Source organism: Equus asinus, chromosome 3 (genome assembly GCF_041296235.1).
Source record: "Equus asinus isolate D_3611 breed Donkey chromosome 3, EquAss-T2T_v2, whole genome shotgun sequence".
Taxonomy (NCBI): domain Eukaryota; kingdom Metazoa; phylum Chordata; class Mammalia; order Perissodactyla; family Equidae; genus Equus; species Equus asinus.
In genome coordinates, this window is record NC_091792.1 from 150,338,168 (window position 1) to 150,363,416 (window position 25,249).

General features: G+C 43.5%; 1 protein-coding gene across 18 annotated transcripts in view; it reads right to left on the reverse strand.

The window, feature by feature from the left end:
* Window positions 1–22,746, reverse strand: part of CC2D2A (coiled-coil and C2 domain containing 2A) — a 124,296-nt gene extending 101,550 nt beyond the window's left edge. For 7 of the 18 annotated variants that reach the window (XR_011502312.1, XM_044767808.2, XM_070506204.1 and 4 more), the window contains exons 1-2: window positions 14,403–14,594; window positions 12,826–12,955 (exon numbers count right to left, since the gene is read on the reverse strand). Coding sequence is in view for 17 of the 18 variants with exons in the window: in XM_044767808.2 (XP_044623743.2) it covers window positions 12,826–12,955; window positions 14,403–14,594 (322 nt within the window). In the remaining variant the exon portion in view is untranslated. Of the gene's footprint in view, window positions 1–12,825; window positions 12,956–13,876; window positions 14,007–14,402; window positions 14,595–14,914; window positions 15,028–17,094; window positions 17,155–19,384; window positions 19,525–21,795; window positions 21,896–22,557 lie in introns of those variants that run through there. The other 11 variants (XM_070506210.1, XM_070506208.1, XM_044767804.2 and 8 more) reach the window with 7 other exon arrangements.
* Window positions 22,747–25,249: the final 2,503 nt, after the last annotated feature.

Below are 25,249 nucleotides of genomic sequence, written 5' to 3' on the forward strand. Positions count from 1 at the left end.
CCAGGGTTTTGAGCCCCAGCCTTGCTGATGGTTCACATTTGCTGAGGGGTCTGGAGGGACTTCTTCAGTCACTTTCTTCCTTTCTGGTTGTTTCTTTCATAGTCTCATTAACATTTTTATTTTATATTAACTGAAAACTCAAGAGCCTTATTCTGGCACATATGTCTCCTTCTGACTCAGTGGTGCTTGGACCTCGGGATTCTGGCTCTGCCTGCTGCCCCTTCCTGCTTTGTGCTTCAACACACCCCCAAGCTTGGGGGTTGTTATGGGCTGAACGTTTTTGTCCACCCATAATTCCTGTATTGAAGCCCTACTCCCCAATGTGATGGCATTTGGAGGTGGGGCCTTTGGGAGGTAACTATGTTTAGATGAGGTCATGAAGCTGGGGCCCCCATGATGGGATTAGTGTCCTTATAAGAAGAGGAAGAGAGACCAGAGCTGTCTCTCTCTCTGTCCACCATGTGAGGACACAGTGAGAAGATGGCCATCCACTAGCCAGGAGGAGGGCTCTCACCAGGAACTGAGTTATTTTGCACCCTGATCTTGGACTTCCAGCCTCCAGAACTGTGAGAAATAAATGTTGTTTAAGCCATCAGTCTATGGTATTGTATTATAGCAACTAGAGCTGACTGAGATAGAAATCATCGGCCTGGGCAGGACTGGACCTGGCCAGCCCTGCCTTTTCTCCTTGTGCTTCAGCATCACCAAGGTTGGGGAATAGGGCAAAGGGACTTCATACAGGACTGAGACTCTGAAAGGTGGCAGGGAACATCATAGATATATTTTGACATGAAAATTTGCCTAGGGTTGAACCTTTTACATTGCATGGGCAGAGTGGAAAAAAATGTAAACAGCTTTTGGGAGGGCCAGGAACTGTGTGAGAGATGCCAGGGTAACTGTGAGTGGTCTCAGAACAAAATTCGTGAACTCCCAAGAGGAGAAACAATATGTAAAGCTTCTGAAGTTGGAATATTTTTTGTGGGAGTTAGTCTCTGACAGGATACTATTATTCTATGAAACCTGGTTTTGGAAATGCTGGATTAGAGACTCTCTTCTCCACTTTTCAAGCACTCAACCTACAAATATTTATTGAGCACCTATTATGTGAACAAGGCAGTAGGGATATAACTGAACAAAACAAACATCCCCAGCTTCACTGAGCTGTTTTCTGGCAAGGAGGACGGACCACAAATGAATAGGGTATTGAGTGTGTCAGATGGTGATAGGTGGTATGGAGACAAATAAAGAAGGAGGCAGGTAAGGAGGGCCAGGAGGGAGGGGTGTATTGTAGTTTTAAGTAGAGTGGCCAAGGAAGGGCTTCCAGGTGACACTGGAGCAGGTGAAGCAAATGAGGGATCAACCCACACGGATAGCTGCAGGATGAGCATTTTAGTTACAAGTAATATCTGGTGCAAATACTCTGAGATAGGGCCATGGCTGAGGTGAGACCAGAGCAGAAAGAGGGAACAGAAGGGGTGGGAGAGGTAATACTAGGATATCAGGTCATGGAGATAAGGGGGAGACAAACTGTGTAAGTCATCCTATAGAAGGTGGATTTAACTCTGGGTCAAGCGAGAGCCACTGGAGGATTTGAACGGAGGGTGACATGACTTTATTTTTATAAGGCCACTCTGGCTGCTGGGTTGAGAAGGAGGGTGAGAATGGAAGCAAGGACATCAGGTTGGAGGCTGTTGCAATACTCTACATGAGCACTGAAGGCGGCTTGGATGAGAATGGTAGTAGTGGAAGCAGTGAGAAATGGTCACATTTTAGATCTATTCTGAAGGTAGAGCAAACAGGACTTATTGATAAGTTGGATGTGGGCCGATGGAAAGACAGGAATTAGGGATGACTCCAAGTTTTTTGACCCAAGCAGTAGAAAAAAATAAGATGTCCATTTAGTGAGATGGGAAGATGTAGGAGAAACAAGTAGGGGTTGGGAGAAGGAGATCAGAAGCTCAATTTCAGCTGAGTAAAATTTGAATTGTCTCAAAATAGATCATAGACTTAACTAAATGTAAGAGCTAAAAGCATAAAACTTCTAGAAGAAAATATAGGAGAACATTTTCATGACTTTGGATTGGGCAAAGAATTTTTAGATACAATCCTAAAAGCACAACCCATAATAGAAAAAAAGTGATAAATTCGACTTCTTCAAAATTAAAAACTTTTGTACATCAAAAGATATCATTAAGAAAAGGAAAAGACAAGACATTTACTTGGGGAAAATATTTGCAAATTATATATCTGATAGAGTACTTATGTCCAGAATATATAGAGAACTCTTACAACTCCATAGTAAGGCAAAGAATCCAGTCAATGAGTAAAAATTTAAATAGAAATTTTACCAAGAAGACTTACAAATGTCTAACTAAGCATATGAAAAAATACTCGATATTATTAATCACAAGGGAAATACAAATTAAAAGCACAGTGAAATACCACTATACACACAGTATAAAGGCTGTAATTAAAGACAATACCAAATGTTGGCAAGGATATGGAGAAACTGGAACTCTCATAAACTGTTGGTGGGAAAGTAAAATGATACAGCCACTTTGTAAGACAGATTGGCAGTTTCTTATAAAGTTAAATATAAATTTATCATATGACCCAGAGATTCTACTATTTCTCAAGAGACATGAAAGCATATATCTACACAAAGACATTTTGCCAATGTTCACAGCAGCATTATTCATAATAGCACCGAACTGGAAATAATGCAAATGTCGATCAACAGGTGAGTGAATATATAAACTATGGTATATCCATACAATGGAATATAATTCAGCAATAAAAAAGGAACAGAATGTGGATACATGCTACATTTATGAATTTCAAAAAACATTATGCTAAGTGAAAGAAGCCAGACACAAAACGCTACGTACTGTATGACTCTATTTACATGAAATGTCTAGAAAAGGCATATGTATAGGGATATAAAACAAGTCAGTATTTGTCTAGGGCTGGGAGTGAAAGTGGAGATTAACTGCAGATAGGCATACAGGAACTTTTTCGGGTGATGAAAATATTCCAAAACCGGCAGGGCCCTGGACTGGTTCGTTTGCGTATCAAAGGCGTGCTGCAGGCTGGGCCCTTTGCTGTGTCTAAGAACCGGCTAGCCCAGTGGGGAGAGTCTCTCCCCAGCCAGAAAGCTTTTTTCTTAAGATGTCAAACATCATAATATCAAGAAAATAAAAAATTTGTAGAATACAAAGTACTATTTATTCCTGTTTTAGTGCTTTCTTTAGTCCTCCCGGTACTGTGTGAGGTAGTGAACTCCAGTGTTGAACTTTTTGACATTTCCTACACTGTCCCGTTATGTGTCCTCTGACTAGAATGTTCTTTCTCTTCTCCAGCTGCTGGGCTCCAAGGTAACTCCCAGGAGCCAGCTCCTCTGGGAAGTTCTCCTCTGTGTCTCATTCTGTACCTTTAACATGTGTTTCCTGGGTCAGTCTCCCCAGGTCTTGATGACTTTTAAAAAGGATGCCTAAAATAAATGATCTGTTTGCTTTCATTTGCATCAAATTTCACCAGATTCTGAACTTTCTTTTCAACCAATACTGAGAAATTGGCTCTGAAATGATGCTTTAATCAGAGAAACTAACACAAATGAATGGAAAACAGATGTCAGTAACGAAGAAATTTACATTCACAAGAAACTACTTAACATTAGATAGTTACTCCCTTAGGAGATGGTGCAAGTTGGAGTCATGGAGGAATCTGTGTGCCTTTTTATTAGATGTTTATCTGATTTGGAACCAGTGCCTGTTCAGCGAGATGCTTGCTTTATTTGGAATGTCATGACTATACATATATTTGGATAGCAAATTAGAAGCCACAGCTGTCACTGCATGGATTTGTGCTGCTGTTAACTAGGGAGGTGGCACCTCTGGGTGTGTGCCTGGTGAGTGGAGGAGGCCATATAATCAGAGATGCTGGTATCTGAGTATCTGAATACAGTCTGACCTTGACAATACTTGGAGCTCTATAAGAATGCTTCAGTGTAGAGAAGGTCACAGGTTCAAGGTGAGGAGCTGGGTTGGTAACACCAAGGGGCAGGCTGGACCCATGAGTGGTTTGGTAAATAGGAAGGCAGGAAGGAATCAAACATCTGGATCCAGGTAAACAGATCTGGTTGGAAGGATATGGTGGGCATGGTGGTGGGGCGGTAAGTGAGCATACCTAAGCCAGAGCACGGCCTTGAGTGAAAAGCAGAGGCCAGCTTGAGACATCTGTTCACCCAGTAAGCATCGCTGAGTGCTGTCTGTGAGCCAGTGCTGTGCTGCGCAGAGCTGAAAGTCAGCTTTACCCTCAAGGATGTCTAGTTTAGTGGAGAGGGGAGGCTGCGTACCAATGAAAAGATGGCTTCAGACACTCACATGGACACAGGGCCGATGAAGCTAGAAAAGGTCTACTCAGCCCTGGGGTATACACACACTGGGCATAGGACAAACTTTCCAAAAGGGGTGATATGTGTACTGATTTCTGAAAGGTAGGTAGCTAGGCTAAGACAGGTAAATAAACCAAAGCCCCAAATAGAGAGAGATTTTTCTAGGTGGGGAGAGTAAGGTGGGTGATCTACATGAGTGTCATTGTCTTGAGAAATAAAAGAGGCACAGCCAGACCAACAATCTTGTGAAATCCCTAAGTTGCTCTATGCTCTAAGCTGGCTCTATGGCTTCTGGGGGCCCTGGGAGCCACTGTCCATAATGCTGGTTGTAGCACTGCCATTGTCTCTTCTGTGGGCAACTATAAGCCATTAGCTTCAAAGACCAGGGTTAAGGTTTTATTGTCATAACAGCTGCATGAAGCAGAGACTTTTATGATCCACATTTTACAAATGAGGCTTCTGCGGCTTAGGAAGATTAGGTCATTGCCCAAGGTCCTATGGCTGAAAGTAGTAACAAACAGTAGTGAGTCTGATTTCAGAGTTTCTGTAGGTTTCAAGGAATGTCTGCTGACTTGAAGTGTTTATTTCTCTTAATATCTTGGGCAAATAATGGTCTTGGACTTTCAATCTCCAGAACCATGAGAAATAAATTTCTGTTGTTTATAAGCCTCCCACTCTATGATATTCTGTTATAGCAACCTGAATGAACTAAGACAGCAAGAAAAAGATGTAAAAGGCATCCAGAATGGAAATGAAGAAGTGAAATTATCTCTATTTGCATATGGCATGATCTTACATATAGAAAACTCTAAAGATTCCACCAAAAAACTTGCTAGAACTAGTAAGCAAATTCAGCAAAGTTGCAGGACACAAAACCAACATGCAAAATTCAGTTGTTTTTCTATGCACAAACAATGAAAAATCCAAAAAGGAAATTCAGAAAACATTTCCATTTACAATAGCATGAAAAATAATAAAATGCTTAGGAATGAACTTAACCAGAAGGTGAAAGAGTTGTACACTGCAAACTACAAAATACTGCTGAAAGAAATGAAAGAAGACACAAATAAATGGAAAGATATCCCATGGTCATGGATTGGAAAACTTGATCTCATCAAAATGTCAATACTACCCAAAGAATCTACAGATTCAATGCAATCCCTATCAAAATCCCAATGGCGTTATTTGTAGAAATAGGAAAATTCATCCTAAAATTCATGTGGAATATCTAGAAATACTGAAACAGCCAAAACAGTTTTGAAAAAGAACAAAGTTGTAGGTCTCACATTTTCTGATTTCAAAACACATTACAATAAAAAATGTAGCAGTAATGAAAATTGTGGTACTGGCATAAAGACAGATATATAGAACAATGGAATAGAATAGAGAATACAGAAATATACTCTCACATATATGGTCAAGTAATCTCAACAAGGATGTGAAGACCACTCACTGGGAAAAGGATGGTCTCTTCAACAAATGGTATTGGGAAACTAGATAGCCACATGCAAAGGAAGTTGAACTCTTAACTTATATCATATACAAAAATGAACTCAAAATGGATTAAAGACCTAAATATAAGACCTGAAATTACAAAACTCCTAGAAGAAAACATACAGAAAGCTTTATGACATTGAATTTGGCTGTGACTTCTTGGCTATGACACCAAAAGCAAAGGCAACAAAAGCAAAAATAGACAAATGGGACTACATCAATCTTAAAAAGTTCTATGCATCAAAAGGACACAATCAACAGAGTAAAAAGGCAAACTTTGGAGAAAATATTTGCAAATCACATATCTGATAAAAAGGTTATTATCCAGAATATATAAAGAACTACAACTCAATAGCAAATATGAAACAGGTAACTGGATTAAAAAATGAGTAAGGGACAGACATTTCTCCAAACATGATATACAAATGGTCAACAAGCATATGAAGAGGTGCTTGACATCACTAATCATTCGAGCCCTGCAAATCAAAACCACACTGAGGTGTCACCTCACACTCATCAGGATGGCTACTATTAAAAAAAATGACAAGAGAAAATAAGTGTTGGCAAGGATGTGGAGAAACTGGGACCCTTGTGCATTGACAAAACAGAAATGGCAAGCAATAGGATATATTGGATATATATGAGGAAACCATTTGGTGTAAACCTAATTCAGCCTGACTTTGTTTTTTCCAAAAGGGCCTGACATGGCCATTGACCAGGCATTGTATATCTGCTTTAAAACATTTCCTATGGCAAGAACAAAGGCCCTTGAGATAAGGGTGCAACTTCCCCCCACATTGGCATTTCCTTAAGGATTAAGCATCTTTCCTTAGGCTAGGAACTGATTGCTGCGCTCTGCTGTGACCACCCAGCTTGAGACAACAGACCTGCCACCCTGCTGTGTTCCCCGAGACAGCAGACCTACCTGCTGTTTCCGTCAATCGCTGTGCCAAAAGAGCAGTCTCGTGACTATTGCAAAAGGGACATTTCAATCCTATGTGAAACATCCTGTTTGGGGGTATATAACCACTCTGTGCACCCCACTTCTTCAGTGCCCTTTCTTCCTTCGGGAAGAAAGGCCCTGGGCCATGGTCCTCAGATTTCAGCTCAGAATAAACTCTCTCAAATTTTCACTTATAGATTGGTTATGGATTATTTTCGTCTACAGCATTGTTGGTGGGAACGTAAAGTAGTGCAGCCAGTACGGAAAAAAGTATGGTGATTACTCAAAAAGTTAAAAATGGAAGTACCATTCAATCCAGCAATCTCACTTCTTGGTATATACCCTAAAGAATTGAAAGCAGGATCTTGAAGGGATGTTTGTACATCCATATTCATACCAGCATTACACACAACAGCCAAGAGATAAAAGCAACCCAAGTGCCCACTGAGGGATGAATGGATAAGCAAAATGTGACATACACACACACACACACACACACACAGGAATATTATATTATTCAGCCTTAAAAAGGAAGGAAATCCTGTCACATGCTACAATATGGATAAACCTTGACGACAGTGTGCTAAGTGAAATTAACCACTCACAAAAAGACAAATACTGTTTGATTCAACTTATATGAGGTATCTAAAGTAGTCAAATTCATGGAAACAGAAAGTAGGATGGTGGTTGCCAGGGGGTGGGGGAGGGGGAAATGGGGAGTTATTATTTAATGGGGACAGAGTTTCAGTTTTGCAAGATGAAATAGTTCTGGAGATCTGTTGCACAACAATGTGAATATAGTTAACTCTACGGAACTGTACGTTTAAAAATGTTTAAGATGGAAAATTTTATGCACGTGTTTGTTTTTTTACCACAATTAAAAATAAAAATATACATATTCTGGCAAAGACAAAAAGGAGAAAAAGAAAAAGGATACTTGAAACGAATGTGGCAAAATCTTGAATCCTTGAATCTGGTGATGCATGGACGAGGTTCACTGGATGTTATCTACTTCTGTGCATGTTTGAACTTTCACAATGAAAAATAGAGGCCCCTGAAGGTAGTAGTTTGGATCATTAGGACTTGGCCCTTGCCTTGGTGACATTTCATTTATTTTGAGAATATCAAAAGCTATTTTGGTAAACATACCCATAAAGCCTTAATAGAGGGGCTGGAGAGTTGTTAGCAGAGGAATAAAAATTGTGTTTCCTGTTTCACTGGAAAGAAAATAATAAAAGGGGTAGAGGAGAAAATGTGCCTGAGTGATGAAAATTCCTTTCTCCAAAAAGCAGCCAGCCTGCTTGAACTCACTGTACACCATGTTCCCCCAGTCCGTGTTCTCACAGCCTAGCAGAGCAATGACGTGGGGGACAGTGTGGAACATAATCTCTTATCCTTTGGCCCGTCCAGCTTCACTGTAACCTCTTTAATCAGCTGATTCTACCACAGGGCTATCGAAGCTGAGAGGGCAGGGCCCTGTGTGAAGCATGTGCTGTTATGCCCAGGCAGAGCTGTCCAATAAATGTTTATTGAGCCCCTACCAAGACCAAGCGCTGCTCTAGGCACTGGGGTTAAGGTTGAGCAGTGAGTGGAGAAGACAAAGTCCTGCTCTCAGGGAGCTTCCATTCTAGTGGAGCAGACAGTCGGCAAACAGCGACCTGGAGCATGCCAGGAGATCATGCATGCTCTAAAGGAAAACAGGTCCAGGGGAGAGGACTTAGTAGTTGATGGGGTGGGAAGGCACTATTTTACACAGAAGGTCAGCCAAGGCTTCTCCAGCCTCCGCCTCTCCTCTGACTTTCAGATCCCCACTTGGATATCCAAAAGGCATCTCAAACTTTGCATGTCTTTTTCCTGATTTCTATCCCTAAACCTATTCTTTCTGCCATCTTTCCTTTCCATAAATAGCAACTCCATTTTCCCAGGTGGCTCAAATCAAAAAGCCGAGTCATCCTTCCCACTTTCACAACTCCTGCTCAATCAGCAATAAACCCTGTTGTCTCTACCTTCCAGATACCCAGATTCCCACCACTTCTTTCCATCCCATCCACCACCACCCTGGTCGCAGTCCCCACTGTCTCCCACCTGAATTGTTGCGTTGCCCTCTACCCGGTCTCTGTGCTGCTTCTGTCCTTGCTCCTCTCAGAGTCAACTCTTAGCACAGCAGCCTTCACCCTGAAGTCTGACTATATCATTTATCTGCTCCAACACTCCCATGGCTCTCATTTTGCTTGCATTGAAAGTCTAAGGGCCCACAAGGCTGAGTACAATTCTCTCCTCCCTTCTGATTTTATTTCCTTCTCCTTCCTCCTTGCTCACTCTGTCAACCACTCTGGCCTCCTTGCTGTTTCTTAAACAGACCCAGCACACTCTTGCTTTAAGGCTATTTTCCTCAGGGATCTCTTGTTTCCTTCAGGCCTCTGCTCTAACATTGTCTTATTGGAGAAGCCTCCCCCTGATGACCTTTTATAAAATAGCCACCCTTCCTCTCACTTTCACTGCGGTCCTGTCCAGCTTCTTCTTTATCTTTCTCCATAGCTCTTCTCACTAACTGCCATGCTGTATATTTATCATGTTTATTTCATTTGTTTTTTCTTTTTCCCTCTCATCCCCTCACTGAAATATAAACTCTGTTGGAAGTTCTAAGGCATTATATTCTTGCCCCTATTTTGCAAATAAAGAAACTGAAGTTTAGGGAGGTGGAGGAACTTGCCCAAGTGAGTAAGGAAGTAACAGGTAGAGACTGGTCTCCACACTTGTCTGATGCCAAAGACCATGATATTAACCGCTACAACACTATTGCCTTTCAGCCACAAGCTTAATAAACAGATGGGTGGAGAGGTTCCCTTGGGTGGGCACTGAAGTCTGTGAATGCTCAGGTGGTCAGCAGGCATTCAGAGGCCAGTAAGCAGTCAACCAGAGTGGAGGCAGATTGCAGGAGAATGGAAATACAATCGGAAGTGACCAGATTGCATAGGGTCTCAGGACCCAGAGCAAATAAAAGAGTGGACTTATGTGCTGCTTATTACAGATTCCTGAGTAGAAAAGTGACATAAAGAGTTTTAAAGAAGGATGAATGTAGTGGTTTAAAACTATGTTCATAAATTCCTTTGACACACCAGCCTTTACAAGGTGGAGCCTAATTTCCCTCCCCTTGAATGTGGGCTGGACTTAGTGACATGCTTCTACCAAATGGCAGTGGTGTGTGATTTCTCAGGCAAGGTCATAAAACACATGGCTGCTTCCACCTTGCCCTGGATGCAGTAGGTGTTTTCTACACACATTTGTGTGTTTCTAAGCCCTCTGTCTGATACCCTCTTTCCCCGACACTCTGCCACAGACTCCTGCACACCCATCAGGCTGACTTTCTCTATAGACCCCTGTGCCCCCTGCTCTGCCTATCTCAGGTCCATACTCCATGCTGTTATTCTCACAGCCCTCTTCATTCCTTATACTTGCCTGTCTCTTGTTATAATGTGCATTGACACACATTAGCCCCCCTTATCCATGGTTTTGCATTCCATAGTTTCAGTTACCTGCAGTCAATTGTGGTCTGAAAATATTAAATGAAAAATTCCAGAAATAAACAATTCACATGTTTTAAATTGTGTGTGGTTCTGAGTAGTGAGATGGAATCTCGCTCTGTCCTGCTCTGTCCCACCCTGGACGTGAATCATCCTTTTGTTCAGGGGATTCATGCTGTAAACACTACACGCCCTTTAGTTACTTAGTAGCCATTTCATTATCAGATTGACTGTTATGTGTCACAATGCTTGTGTTCAAGTAACCCTTATTTTACTTAATAATAGCCCCAAAGTGCAAGAGTAGTGATGCTGGCAGTTCAGATATGCCAAAGAGAAGCCATAAAGTGCTTCCTTTAAGTGAAAAGGTGAAAGTTCTCGACGTAATAATAAGGGAAGAAATAAAATCATATGCGGAAGGTTACTAAGATCTATGGTAACTTTTATTACAGTATATTGTTATAATCGTTCTATTTTATTATTAGTTATTTTTAATCTCTTACTGTGCCTAATTTATAAATTAAACTTTATCATAGGTATGAAGGGATAGGGACAAACATGGTATATATAGGGTTCAGTACTATCCTCAGTTTCAGGCATCTACTGGGGATCTCGGAACATATTCCCCGTGGATAAGGGGGGGGGGGGGGAAGCTACTGTAATTAACAAAACCTGTTCTGCTCTCTTGAACATGTGGCTGACTTTCTGCTGGTCTTCACCTCTCATTTGGGGCTGATATCTGGCCACACAGGCTTATCCACCAGGCATCTCCACATCCCTCCTAGGGATGTTTTCTCTACATCTTGGCCCACGAGTGCGCCCCAATCAGCAACAGCTTTCAGTGCTCCAGGGCTGCCCAGATGCTGGCTGGTCAAGACTTTGCTCAAGCAGGCAAATCTTAGCTTTGTATTGTTCTCCTCTTCTCCAATCAGAAACTGTGCTTTTTTATTTTTTATATTTGGACTAGTGCATAGATTAAAACTCTTATCTCACTCTCAAACACCTTAATTACTGTGCATTTATCTAATAAATAATAAAATAAATAAATAAAATAAATAATAAAATATTTAAAATACTTCCTCATCCTTTTTTGATTGGATCCTCAGTCACCCCCATGGTGGTAGTGTATAGTATTTTTCCCATTTTAGAAATAAGGAAAGAATCCACTTTTCATTACGCCACAGAGCCTTTATTTCTGATTACCCACTCTGACATTTTTGCCTTGATTTTAAAATAACTACCTAAATGTTCAGTAGTTGTGCCCCTGCAAAATTCATATGTTGAAGCCCTAATCCTCAATGTGTTGGTATTTAGAGATAGAGACTGTAAGGAGGTAATTAAGGTTAAATGAAGTCATATGGTGGGGCCCTAATACAATTGGATTAGTGTCCTTTTAAGAAGAGACACCAGAGAATTTGATGGACTCCCCCGCCCTCCTGCCCAAGAAAAGGCCATGTGAACGTACTGAGAGGTGGTGGCTGCCTACAAGCCAGGAAGAGAGGTCTCACTGGAAACTGACGCTGCTGGCGCCCTGATCTTGGACTTCCAGCCTCCAGAAAGGTGAGAAATAAATGTCTGTTATTTGAGCCACCCAGTCTATGGTATTTTGTTAAGGTAGCCTGAGCTAAGATAAGTTATAATCTTCAAAAATGAATAAGTGGCAACTATATGGAATAAAGCTTGGTTCTGTTTTACTAACTTGTAACAGCTCTGATGTATCACTGTTCTTCGATGGGAACTGCATTTTCTCAGGGTTGGACCTCAGATGAGCTTGCTTCTAAAGCCCTCTAAATTCCAACAGTTACTTTATTCCCCAGCTCTGCTACAAGGAAATAGGGCAACAATTGTGTCATAATTAGGTACCGATTGGAAAGTGTAACATACTTCTCGACTTGTCTAATACACTTTTCATGAAAAGCAACAAGTGAGAGGTAATCATTTTCCCCACCAGGAGCAGATAATTAATGATGTTCACTGTACTGGGGAAGAGCAAATGCTGTAAATACAGGCCAAGGTTCTTGGAGGAGAGAAGGTAGTGTGTGTGTGTGTGTGTGTGTGTGTGTGTGTGTGTGTGTGTGATAAGTGCAGAGGTCCTCAAGGGGCAAGGTAGCCGAGCGCCTCAGAAACTCCCTCACGTCTTCCAACATCTGAGTCAAGTCCCACTTCACTGACACACAGGCCTTCCTAACTCTGTCACCTTCCTTTGAATTTTTATATATTTGATTATCTGCACCATTTCTATTTCAATTAACACTTCCAAGCTTATGTGGTTATATAAATATGTCCTGGAGCTATATGTTCCGTCTCCCAGACAGATGCTAACCTAGAAAATTAGCCACAGAGTTGGGGTGAAGTGTGGTGGAGGGCAGTGGCGTATATGAAAAATAATACCGGTAAAAACCCCCATATTGCTTTGTGCTGATCACAGTAGGCGGTTAATAAATCCTGGGTCAACTGAACTGAGAGACACTTACTCCTCGGGCCCCGTCGGGTTGGCATGCTCAGGGGGCGAGCGTCAGCGTTGGGATCTTCGTGCCCAGGCTCCTGCTGGTCGCCAAGATGGGACTTTTCAGACACCATTTCGTCGGGGCCAGCAGTCGGCAGCTATGGGCAGATGGTCAGAGTTGTGACTCATGGGGCTGTGGTTGACTCAGTTCTTTTCTTAGGATGAGGTGGGTCACTTAGCGAAGGGACAAGGCTTTAATCCGATTAGATCCAGAGAATTTTGCTCCCTGTCACCTGAGTCACTATGGTCACCCCCTGGGAAGTGGACCAACCCAGAGTTTCTCTAGGAGATTTCTCAGGAAATGACCGAGGCACCCTCAAATAAAATGAATATTTTCACTTTTTCTAGGTATAATGTGTACAGTTCTGCAGAAATTTGAAGGAAAAGGGAAGCAGCAAAGTCACAATCAGCCCATTAGTTCCAAACTCCAAATCATTTGGAAACAGCTGCTAATGTGTCTCTGGATAATTCTGGGCAAATACTGCATCCACCTTTGGGTGTCCCCAAGAATAAATAGCCTCCGGTTCCTTCCCAAACTCTCAGAGGAGGGGTGGCGGGTGAGAAACCCTGGTGGAAGCCACAGGTGAGTGATGGCCCTTGGGGCCAGACAAAGGCCTGCCTCCAGACTCAGTTACTGTGGCACTCTGGGCCAGTTCCTTAACTTCCTGTGCTTTGCTTTGTCATCTGTAAAAGGAAAATAAAGGTGGCCCATTCCCGGAAGTGTTGCTAGGTACCAGGCATTGTGCAAAGCACAGAGATTCTGATTTAAATAAATAGCCTGGGGTAGACCTGAGGCATCTAATTAAAAAAAAAAAAAATTCCCATGTTATTCTGAAGTGCCGCCTCTGGATTTCTTGCCACACCCCAGTGACTGCTCCTTTGTCTGCGATCAGGGCTCCTGTGTGGGTTGCGTTAACAAGGTGATGCCTAGGAACTGCAATGCTTGTATTATATTTTCCTCTGCATCCCTGCCCCTTTCTCCTGTTCAGTCCAAGCTCCACACCCCTAGCCCAGCTCACCACTGCTCACTGTGCCTGTGGTCTTCGAGCTAAGGACTTGAAAGCTTTTCATTTGCATTGGATCCTCTGCTGTCTTGGTGGGCCCCCTGGCCCTGGTTGCAGAAGCCCTAGCTGACCCTGCAAGAAGGTGTTAAACACCCTGAGTGGCCGGAGGGACAGGCCACGTGGTCAGGCAGCACCTCCCTCCCCGTGGGCCCTCCCAGGGGCGGCTCCATCCTAGAAGCAGAAGGCAGCTCCTCTGCCCAGCTTGTCTCGACGGGAGCGTGCTGGGCAAGGTGGGAGCTGAGAGGGGGATTTCTTCCCTGACTTGGGTTCTCCTGGTGCCCTCCCCACTTCCCCACTTCCCCGCCTCCACGGCCAGCTCTTTCCAGGCAGCTCCATCACGTGGCTGCTGGCTCAAAATGGCGCTCCCCCCTCTGCCTCCCCTGTTGGCATCTGAATTATTCCAAGCAAATCGCCCCTCCACAAGATCTTCCCTGCCTCCCCCCTCAGAGGACAATAACTCCTTACACGGGAATTCATTTACCTTGAGAAGGGTGGTCTGGCACGGGATACTCCGAGCTGAGGAGGGCAACCCGTGTAGGGAACAGAGCTGCGGGAGGGAGTGCCAGCAGGCTCGGGAGACGGAGTTGGCCTCGGGCTTAGACTGAAGTGGAATTTGGGCTTGGAGTTGGAGAAAGGGGGAAGTTCCCCAAGGTTTGTAATCCTGCACTGCCATCTATCGGCGGGCTTAGTTTATGGCCTTTGATGACAACACTAAAAGGACTCCTGTCATCTCTAGCCTTCTCTCTCAGGAGATAGGAAAAAACCTTAGAGGAAAAATGCTCCAAGCACTGACCACAGCTTCTTGTGAGGGTCATCCATGAGACCCCATACAGGGTCCTACACCCAGACCATCCATCTGCATCCTGCCTCTTCCAGAGAAGGGCAAATATTGCTACCCAGAGGAGGATGTGGGTTGCAGGCAGGTTGTTAATCAACTGCCCAATACACAGAAACAGCCCAAGAAACATGCACGTGTTTCTTGTCACTCCCTACCTGTTTCTTTCTTTTTCGTCTTTGAACTCTGGAGGTCTTCTGTCTTCCCACATCTGCATCCTCGTCATTTTCAATGAACTCCTTTGTTCAAAATGCAAATGGAAGAGTCATCACTTGGTAAGTGTGTAATTTGGGAAAGAATGTTAAGAGAGGAAGAGGGGTGTCATTTTTACGTATTAAAATTAACATCAGCATCTTGACCTCAGGCCTCCACCCACTAACGTTGAGTGTGAGTGAAGGGACCGTTGATGAGATCTACTCTTCTCAAAATGGACATGTTCATAAAATGGACATGTTCATGAAAAGTTGTTTCAAATCAAAACATTGTAAATGAGGTGATGGACAGGGGAGCTTCCATTGTCTGAGATCCTCACTCTGCACAGAACTCTTACTGAGCGCTTACTATGTCCCAGGCCCTGGGGGCACAGAGATACTCCCTGCCCTCAAAAGTCACAATCTAATGAAGGCCATGAACAGCAAACCTGCCAGGACAGACGTTCTGGCCCAGACAGGAAACCCGGCACAGGACGACATCAGAACCATAGAAAGGGTTTCCAGGTTTGGGCTTCCCTGCTCCCCTTACTCTCAGGTAGAGAAAAATGGGGATATATGTTAAATCATCGCAGAAGTTTCAATTTAAATGAGATAATAGCAGATCTTTTTGAAAAGGGAGAATCCTTTAACAGTGCAAACTTGGTTTTCTTTTTCCACATGACCCTTTCTAAAGTCTTAGTCATAAAATGTTAAAGCCGAATGCTCTAAAATGTTCAAGCTTCAAACTTTTCTGCTCTTAGAGTTTTACAAATTGGGGCACAAGCACCTCTGCATGTAAAAGAGGTTGCAAGATAAACCCACAACCTCTCCTTGGTACACCGAATTTATTAGAAAGTTTTTTTCTAAAATTGGGATTTTTTTTTTCTTATGCTGAAACAAACTTGGAACACAAAGCGTGGATTTTAATGATTTAAGATTTCAAAGAAACATCATGCAGGTCACTGGGCGAGGCTCCAACTGTATGTCAGTGCCCTTGGCCGTTGGGATTAGGGATGACATGGACTTCAGCTACAGAGGAGGGAATGGAGGCCCCAACCAGGGAACAGGCATAGCCTGAGCTGTTCCTCCATCTGCAGGACCTGGTCTGTCTGCCTCCTGCTCTGAGCATAAGCCCTGTCCTCACTAGGGCCTCCTGATTCAAGGCCCATTGCGTGGGCAGTGTTCTTAAGTCAGGAATTCACCACCTTGGATTAAAGATGATGGCAAGAGTGAGGTGCACAAGTGCGGTTCTTAATTCACGTAAGTTCTTTTTGGCTTGTGATGGGCTTGTGAGAAATCTTGGTTGTCTTTGGCTGTCCAGTATTGTTTTGATCCTCCATCAATGGAAAACTGTCCAGCAGGACTTCAAATTAGGTAGAATGTAAACTCCCTGAGGGCACAGAGTTGTTTCACTGCCATATCTCCAGGGAGCGGAGGAAGGATACATATTTGTTGCATGAATGAATAAACAAATGTAGATTTATGTAGCTTGTCAGTACTTGATGTCTTGCTTAAAGCTTATCTGCATGGTTTTATCTGGCTAATGTGGTCCTTCAGGCTTTTTGAAGTGCCCTATTGAAAGCAGCGTATGGTTTCCATTTTTGCCTCTGTGGTCTCAAGTTAGTGAGCCCCTGAGCCAAGAGAGAAGCAAGGATCCAGAGGAATACTTTCTCCTCTGTTTGAGGTCTGTGGTCTCCAAGTTGGCGACAGCCTCCCTTCTCTGGTCCAGACAGTGTTTCATGATGTTTTGCACACAATGAGTTAGAAACTGTAGGACTCCATGAGAGTGAATTTTATTATCAGTCACAACCTACAGTTGTTACCTTCATTCTGAATTTCTTTAGAAATCAATGTGCTTCAGGCAGAGCTGGACCCAGTAGCAGGTGGTACTTAGAACTGCTGTGTGTCGGAAGTCACGACAGGGTCACAAAGCAGCCTCAGAGCATCCAAGCAGAGGGATACCCTGGAGTGTCTGCAGGGCTGCATTTCCTCCTCCATCACCACCCCTTCTGCATGCAGTAGGTGTGCAATAAATGCTTATTGCCGGCCTAACTTCCTCACTCACAAACACATGTGACATGAGTGCAGCACACACACACACACACACACACACACATCCCTTTGGAGACATCTGAGCAAACACTTACCTCGGTAATTATTTTCACTTTTTCTTCCTGGGGATTCATTTTGGCTGTGATGACTGCTCCCTGACCGGCAAAGAACAAACAAGAAGTCAGTTCTTCTGAAACCAGTGAGACATCTTTCTGGCCGTTGATAAATATGAAGCCAGCCTTGCTGGTGAGTGAGGTGTTTGAGCAGAGTGGACTCCACACACAAGGAGTACATTCTTGCAGAACCAGGATTGGTGGAAATGAGCACTAGAGGAAAAGAAGGGTGCCAGAGCCTCTGTCCCCGTGGGCCTGGCAATGAGCCTGGTTTTACTGTGTTGCAGGTGGGAGCTGGGAAAAGTTCTGCCCTTGGAGGCAGATGACCCTGGTTGGAATCTAGTCCCTGAAGGACTATTTCACATCTTCTCGTCTCTCCTCAAACTTCTACCTTCCCACCGCTCTTCACCCTTTACCCTTGACCTTGGTTCTCATTTCATGAGCAAGGAGATGAGACCAGAGTGGGCTTCCACACCCCCTGTCTAACCTCCCTGAGTTGTGTCACCTCCTCTGCTTCCACTTGCTAGCGCAACCCATCCCTGCTCCCATCTGGGCCAGGGCCTCTGCCTGGGTGCAGGTCCCATACCCTCCCCTCCTCTAGGACCTTGATCCAGACAACTTCTCCCTTTCATCTGGATAATTATTTCCTGCTGCTCTGTTGGCTCATGCTCATCAGTTTACAAAGTGCTGTAATCGGTCCTTTCCTTAAAAAAGCTCTCTCTGGACTTCACCTCTCTTTCCAGCTATGGCTCAACTTTTCAACCCTCTACAGGAAAACTCCTCAACCCTCTCTTTCTGAATCAGTGTTCTGGGCCCAGCACTCCCTGAACCTGCTCTTGACAAGGTCCCCACTGATCCCTGTGTCACCACATCTAGTGATCAATCCTCAGTCCTCATCTTATTTAACATGTAAGATGCATTTATTAGTGAAACTGACCTATTACTTTCTTTTTTTTTAAGATTTTTAAATTTTTTTCCTTTTTCTCCCCAAAGCCCCCCAGTGCATAGTTGTATATTCTTTGTTGTGGGTCCTTCTAGTTGTGGCATGTGGGACGCTGCCTCAGCGTGGTTTGATGAGCAGTGCCATGTCCGCGCCCAGGATTCGAACCAACGAAACACTGGGCCGCCTGCGGCGGAGCGCGAACGTAACCACTCGGCCATGGTGCCAGCCCCCCCCCCCATATTACTTTCTTTTTATTGAAATATTTCCTTCACTTGGCTTCTGGGACACGTTCTTCTGGTTTTCCTCCTACGCACTGGCTGCTCTCCTTCTCAAACTCCTGGGCTGGTTTCTCCTCATCTCCCAACCACTACATGTGGGGATGCCTGGGGCCCAGCCTTGACCAACTTGTCCCCCTGGCCATTTCCTCCTGTCTCTTGGCTTTAAATACTATCCACTCACTGACACTCCCCAAATGTAGGGGGTCCTAGGCCCACACATCTCCCCAGAACTCCAGGCTCAAACATTCAAGTGCTTGATGGATGCCTTCACTTGGCCTAACATGCGCCAAACAAAGCTCCTCCTCATCACTGAATCTGCTTGTCCTGCAATCTTCCTTGTTGCAATAAACAGAACCCCGTTTTGCTCAGGCCAGAAATCTTAGAGCCATTCTTGACTCCTTTCTGACTCTAATAGGACACACCACATCCAATCCATCAGAAATCCTGCCAGCTTTGCCTCCAAATTATATTGCAAATCCAAGCACCTCCACTGTTATCACTCTGCTCAAGCACCATTGTCTCTCACATGACCTAGTGCAAGAACCTCCTATCTTCTCTGCTTCCCACCTTGCTTACCTACAATCTATTCTCTACATTGAACTGAGAGCGAATTGTTTAAAATTTAAGTGAGATTGTGTCATCCCTCCACTTACAATCCTCCAATGACTTCCCTTTCTAAACAGAGTAAAATCCCAAATCCTTTCAATAGCCTATAAGGCCCTACACGATCTGCACTTGAATTCTCTTGCCTCAGGGCCTTTGCACTTGCTGTTCCCTCTGCCTAGAACTCTCTTTCCCGAGATATCTGCATTGCTCTCTCTCTTTCAATTCCTTCAGAATTCAGTTCTGCTCAAATTTCATTTTATCAGAGAGGTCTTCCCTGAAAACTCACAATATAATGATAACCTCCTGGAACTCCCTAACCACCTTATAGTGATTTCTTTTTCCATGGTACTCATCACTAGTCAACATATGTATTTTTTTGTTATTGTCTGCCCATTCACATTGAAACATAAGCTTCAGGAGGGCAGGACATTCATTCACTGTTTACCTCCAGAGCCTAGGACATTGGCACCCAGGCAGACGCTCAATAAATATTTGCTGAATGGAGGACTAAATCACTATATACTGACTGTGTCTCCATGACCACATTCTGGAGCTCTTCAAAGCTTCATTGTCCTCTTTGGGCTGCTGCAAAGCATTAAATGAGAAAACATGGGGACAAATATCAGGGCTGACAAATTGTACGCCCTTCCTCATATCTGTGGAATCCTAATCCTAAGTGGGACTCAGTCATTTAAGCAGCTTTTCTGAGGGGTTCAAGCTTTCATTGACCCTATTAGCACGTTAAAGGGAAATAAAACATCTCAAATTCTATTGCCTCCCATCCAGACCTCCTCATGGGCCACAAAAAACAGAGGAAGGGAAATGATGAAAGCTGCTAGGAAAATAAAAGAGTGAGGAAGTAATCCAGAGAGAAGGAGGGGCAGATAATAAAAATGAAATGTCACAGGACATGAAAGCTCTGTAATAAACAGCTCTGGTAATTATGAACTGGAAAAAAAGAACTGTGATATATTTTAGTGACTAAAAAAAATTCTTTCTCAATAAACTAAAAAAATACATTCTATGTGAAAGAAAGAACTAGAAGTAGAAAATGAAAAATATGGTGGGGTTGATTTTTTTCTTCCCATCCTTTCCTGATCATTACTTTTGAGTGAGTTTCTGAGGAAATCAAGTGACAAAAAAGTTAATTTTTTTATGAACACTGTTCCTTAGAAAAGATAAATTAATATTGCCCAACTTTAATATGCAGCTTTTCATCCCCACTTGCATTGAACACTTATAATATATTTCTACTGACAACATCAAAATAAGAGCCATGACTTACTGCAGACTTATTTTGTGCTCTCTCTAGATATATGTGATCACAAGGCCTCACAATGACTCTTCTAGCTTAGTGCTACAGGCCTGAATTTACGTAGGAGGAAACCCAGGTTTCTTCTGAGTTTAACCTCTGACAGGATTTGCCCAAGGTTATAGATATTCAGTGTTACATTCAGAATTTGACCCCAGGACTCTGTGATTCCAGAGTCTTCCTCCCTGCCACTCTACCTCTCTGCCTCGCCACCTATTCTTGCTTTCGCAATGCTATCAGTTACCATTCTATGCTAGCCCACTCTTCTGGAAATATTGACGATTGAACTGAAGTGGAGCATCGCCCCAGTGATAACAGGCTTTGGCTATTTTAGGTCAATGATTTATTTGTCTCAGTGCAGAAACCAAAGATATTTTTCAATGAAAGTAGTGACACCTTCATCGAAACAAATGGACTATCTCTGAGGGTCATCAGAAGATCAGAGTCTTATCCAGAGGACCCTGTGACAAATTCTACAGGATGCAGGGGAAAAGGAATGAAGGTGTCTGAAAAGGGCACCATTGTATGCACTGCATCTCAACCTTGCCTGCTTAAAAACCAATACAGTATATGTGTCCTACTCCAGAACAGTGAAAACATGGGTTTATAGAAAATTTATAATCTGTAAAAAATTATATGGACCTGGGTTCCAAATCCAGCTCTGTTTATCAGCTGTGTGATCTTGGAGCAATGCCTTCAACTCCCTGAGACACATTTCTATGTCTGTAAACCTGCCATCATAATTCCCACCTCAATGGGTAATCATTTTACAAGGGTTAAATGATAAAATTTGCGTAGTAGAATGCCTGGCTTGGACGAGGCTTTCAACACTGGTGTTATTATTAAGACAAGGTGGAGGTAGAGAGGAAAAGTAGAAGAAAGGAGAAGGGAGGGAAAGACCTTAGGGGATAGTACGGGAGGCATAAGAAAGACCTTAGGTGACAGTCAAGCCCCCCTTTACCATCTTTGGTTCCCAAGTTCGACCCTCTGGCTGCAATAACCAGTATGCCCTCTCTCCCTACCCCCAGCTGGGCTGTGGGCAGTTTTCTTTCTGTTTCTATTTACGGTGCTTCTGAAGCCTTCCCCTGCCCTCACACCCATCGGCATTTCTCCCTGTGTACAGTGCTTAGCTTTTTCTGTCCAGACTGGCAGAGCTGGAGCCTGGAACCCTGGGCAGGGGTCACACACACACCCCTTTTTAAAATTTATTACCTAATTCTACAAGTTATTCCAGCCATAGCTTCCTGTCGTTTAAGGTTAGGGACCTATAGCTTTATAGAATCATTTAATCAGCTTGATATAACACATATTGCCCTTGAAGAGCACATTTAAATCCCATATTTGAGCTGTGCTATGTGATACATGCCCAGTGCACACCCATGATGAACCGAGTGCTCCCAGCGCCCCCCTCGCCCCTGCCGGGGGGAGTCCGCTGTGCTCTCAGCACTTTAGACCCTGTGATAAACCTCCTGTGGCACTCAGCTCACTGTACTGTTATGAACTGTTTATAGGTCTGTCTTGCCAGGAAACTCGGAGCTTCTGACCTGGTCTAATTCACTCTTGCATGTTCTCGACTTCAGCACATTGCCTGGTGCTCTGTGGATGCTCCATAAATGTTTGAATGAGCGACGCTTTCAATAAGCTCTAGGAGAGAGATATTGAGAGAGATTTCATTCTCATGCTGAATTTATTTGCAGAAAAGGTGATATGAAAATCCAATTATAGATGTGTATTTCCCATTGGATTTTATTAGCTTTTCATAGCACCTCTTTGCAGTGAAGGGAAATAATCAATTTAAATCTCCGGCTGCAGATTATCTTGAGGTCTTTTGGAGAGAGCAGCAATCTGCAGCCCTGTGTCTGTCGTGGCCCCTTCTCTGTCTGATGCCAGGAAGAGGGAAGTAATTAGATCCTCACCCCTCAAACAAATTGGAATGGAAAGGCCCAGAACTGCAACACGCAGCAAAGGTTTCCGGGAGGCCGGATGCAACAGGATGGCATGGAGGTCCCAGGCAGGAAGCAGAGGGACGGGCCATCTGGGAGGAATCCCTCGCAGGGGCTGTGATGAGCTGAACTGACATTTCCTGCAAACCAGACGCCAGGCAGCAGCTCAAATCAAAGCAGCCCTAGTAACGCTCTACGTTTCAATTCCAGAAACTAAAATATTAATAGTAATGATGAGAACGCCTACATTTACAATTCACTAAATCTGTTCCGGGTACCCAGGGGAGAGACTGAGCTCCAAGCCGGGTAACTGAAAGCAGGGCACCCTTGCAGCAGCCCTGCTCCCGGGAAGAACTGATTTACCTTAAGGAACTTTACCAAGGCGCTTGGCCGATTCTGCTTTCTGGGACGAGTGGAAAGTGGAAAGAGATGGGTTGCATTGCTGAATCTTCTAAAAGAGTCCAAAGGGAAGGCTGAATGCTGGGGCGGCCCCTCGGCTGTGCCCTGGACGCTGCAGCCACGTCTCCAAGCAAAAACACCCGCTTAGCAACCCGTTCCTAAGGAAGGTCACTCAGTCGCTTTTTTTTCTTTTAAAGTGACAGGTTACTTCCAGCAGTAAAACACAACAAACATGCAGGGTGAGCAGGGGAGCACAGCCTACAAGAGAAGGACGAAGAGAAATCAGCCCCTGGAGCTGGGCAGAAATTAGGTCAAGGTTTAAGATAACCTCCCTCGTATCATCAGCGTGACTGGGCATTTCTGGTAGAAGACAGGTGATGCTCAGAGGTGGGTGGTTAAATCTTAAAAGGTCGCCATTGCAGGGTGAGGTTGTCTAACTCGTCTGCGGCAAAGGCTCCCTGGAGGGGCTTGCCGCGCTGGCGAATGTGTCTCTGGAGAGTTTTCTGGTTAAATGTGGAAGATTGAATGTACAGACTAATCTCTCTTATTCTTTAATCCCTGTAAAATTACTGAAAGAGGATATAAATGTTATGGCTCAAAAAAGCAAAGGAAGTGGGAGAAGAGGCAAAGCAGATAATGAGTAATGGAATGAACAGACCAAAGAAAGCCACACTCCAAGCATACGTGTGTGTGTTTATTTGGGTCTCTGTGTATGTGTATGGGTGTGTGTGGTGGTGGTGGGGGCCAGGTAGCCATAAGAATGAGGAAATGAGCTTGTCCACTCTGCAGAACTCCAGAGAGCTCAGAATTAGGCTTGGTGGTGGTTGAATTGTATCCCTCCAAAGAAGAAACGTTGGAGTCTTAACTTAGAATGTCACCTCATTTGGAGATGGGGTCATTACAGAGGCAATCAAGTTAAAATAAGGTCATTAGGGTGGGCTTTGATCCTATTTGACTGTGTCTTTATAAAAAGGGGGATTTGGGCATAGAGGCAGACACACACAGAGGGAAGATGATGTGAAGACACCGAGAGAACACCATCTACAGTCCAAGAAGCCACCTTTCTTCTCTACGGAAGTTGAACCAGAGACACTGGTCTCAAGTTCCCAGGTTTGGCAGAGGATGGATGAGTCTCAGGGCTGGAAACCGGATGAGAAATGGAGAGGTGGGCAGGGCACGCTCCTTCCCACAGAACTGAGGCAATAAACATATACCTTCCCCCTGTCCCACCTCCACCAGCATCAAATTGGAAAACATGGAAAATTGTTTTCTGGAGAAACTGAATGGTCACAAAGAACAGATCGCAGATATTGACTTTTCCAGATCCTCCAATGAAAAAACTAGAGTACAGAAAAGTATCATAGAGAAAATGAGAGGATCTCAGGTTAAGAAATTCCACACTTGTAGTTACAGAAAGAGAGAACCAAGAAAATGAAAAGGTAGAATTTATCAAAGTAGTAATATAAGAAAAACTCTCAGAAGTGGAAGAACCAGTTCTTAGATTGAAAGAGACTATTTATTATCTAATGTGGCACAAGGAGACAACAAGACAACTTGTCTGTGTCAGTGTGTGCTCTGCCCATGGTGGGAAAAATATTCTCCAGAGGATTCATAACCATTGGCTTGCACTATGCTGTTTAATGATCTTATTTATGTTACCAATACCATTTAGGAACCCCCTAAGTGACAAATTTTAAAAAGAGGTCTCAGGCTACTGGATCCCTGTGGGGTGCTGGGCAAGAGCACAAAAGAAAGATACAAAACTTTTCTGGAGGGACACACTTTCAAGTAGTCATTTCAGGGTGGACACAGATAAACCTCAGGGAAGATGAGCTCACAATCCAAAGTTAGACAACACAGGAGGAAACAATCAAGAGTCTACAGACAACCAGAGAGCACTACTGCATCCTCAAGAACTTCTGATAACACAATGATCAAATGGAGAATATACAAAAACAAAGATCATAAGAGAACTGAAAAGGAGGCTTTGAAAATATGAAAGAAGAGTGAGATACTACGAAAAGATCAGGCAAATGTGAAAAAGAATCAGCTAGAACTTTTAGAAATTAATAATAAAGTCCTGATTTTTTTTTAAAGCAAAGGAAGTGTTAATCCACTGATGAGAGAGCTAGAAAGAGAATTAATAATGGGAAAGAGAGATTTAAAAAATTAAAATGTGGCACAGAGAGATGGAAAATAGGAAAGAGTGTATGAAAGACATGGAGGAGAAATTGAGGGGTCCGCCGCATCTAGTGGAGTCCCAGGAGGGGAGAAGAGACAAAGAAGCTGAATGCTGAATCTTAAAATTGAGGATCTTGGTCAACTTAACTTCTCTGGACTTCCATTTCCTCATCCATAAAATGAGGTTAATAATAATAGTAACTACTTTAGAAGGTTGTTATGTGATTTATTCAGTTAATATTGGTCACATCTTGGCACACAGCAAGTGCAGTAAGGTTTACTAATTAAAAAAAATGTGGATGTTGTCTTAGCTCAGGCTGCTTTAACAAAATACCATAGACTGAGAGGCTTCAACAATAGAGATTTATTTTCTCACAGTTCTGTAAGCTTGGAAATCCAAAATCAAGGTGCCAGTCCATTTGGTTTCTGGTGGGAGCTCTCTTCCTGGCTTGTAGATGACTGCCTTCTTGCTGGG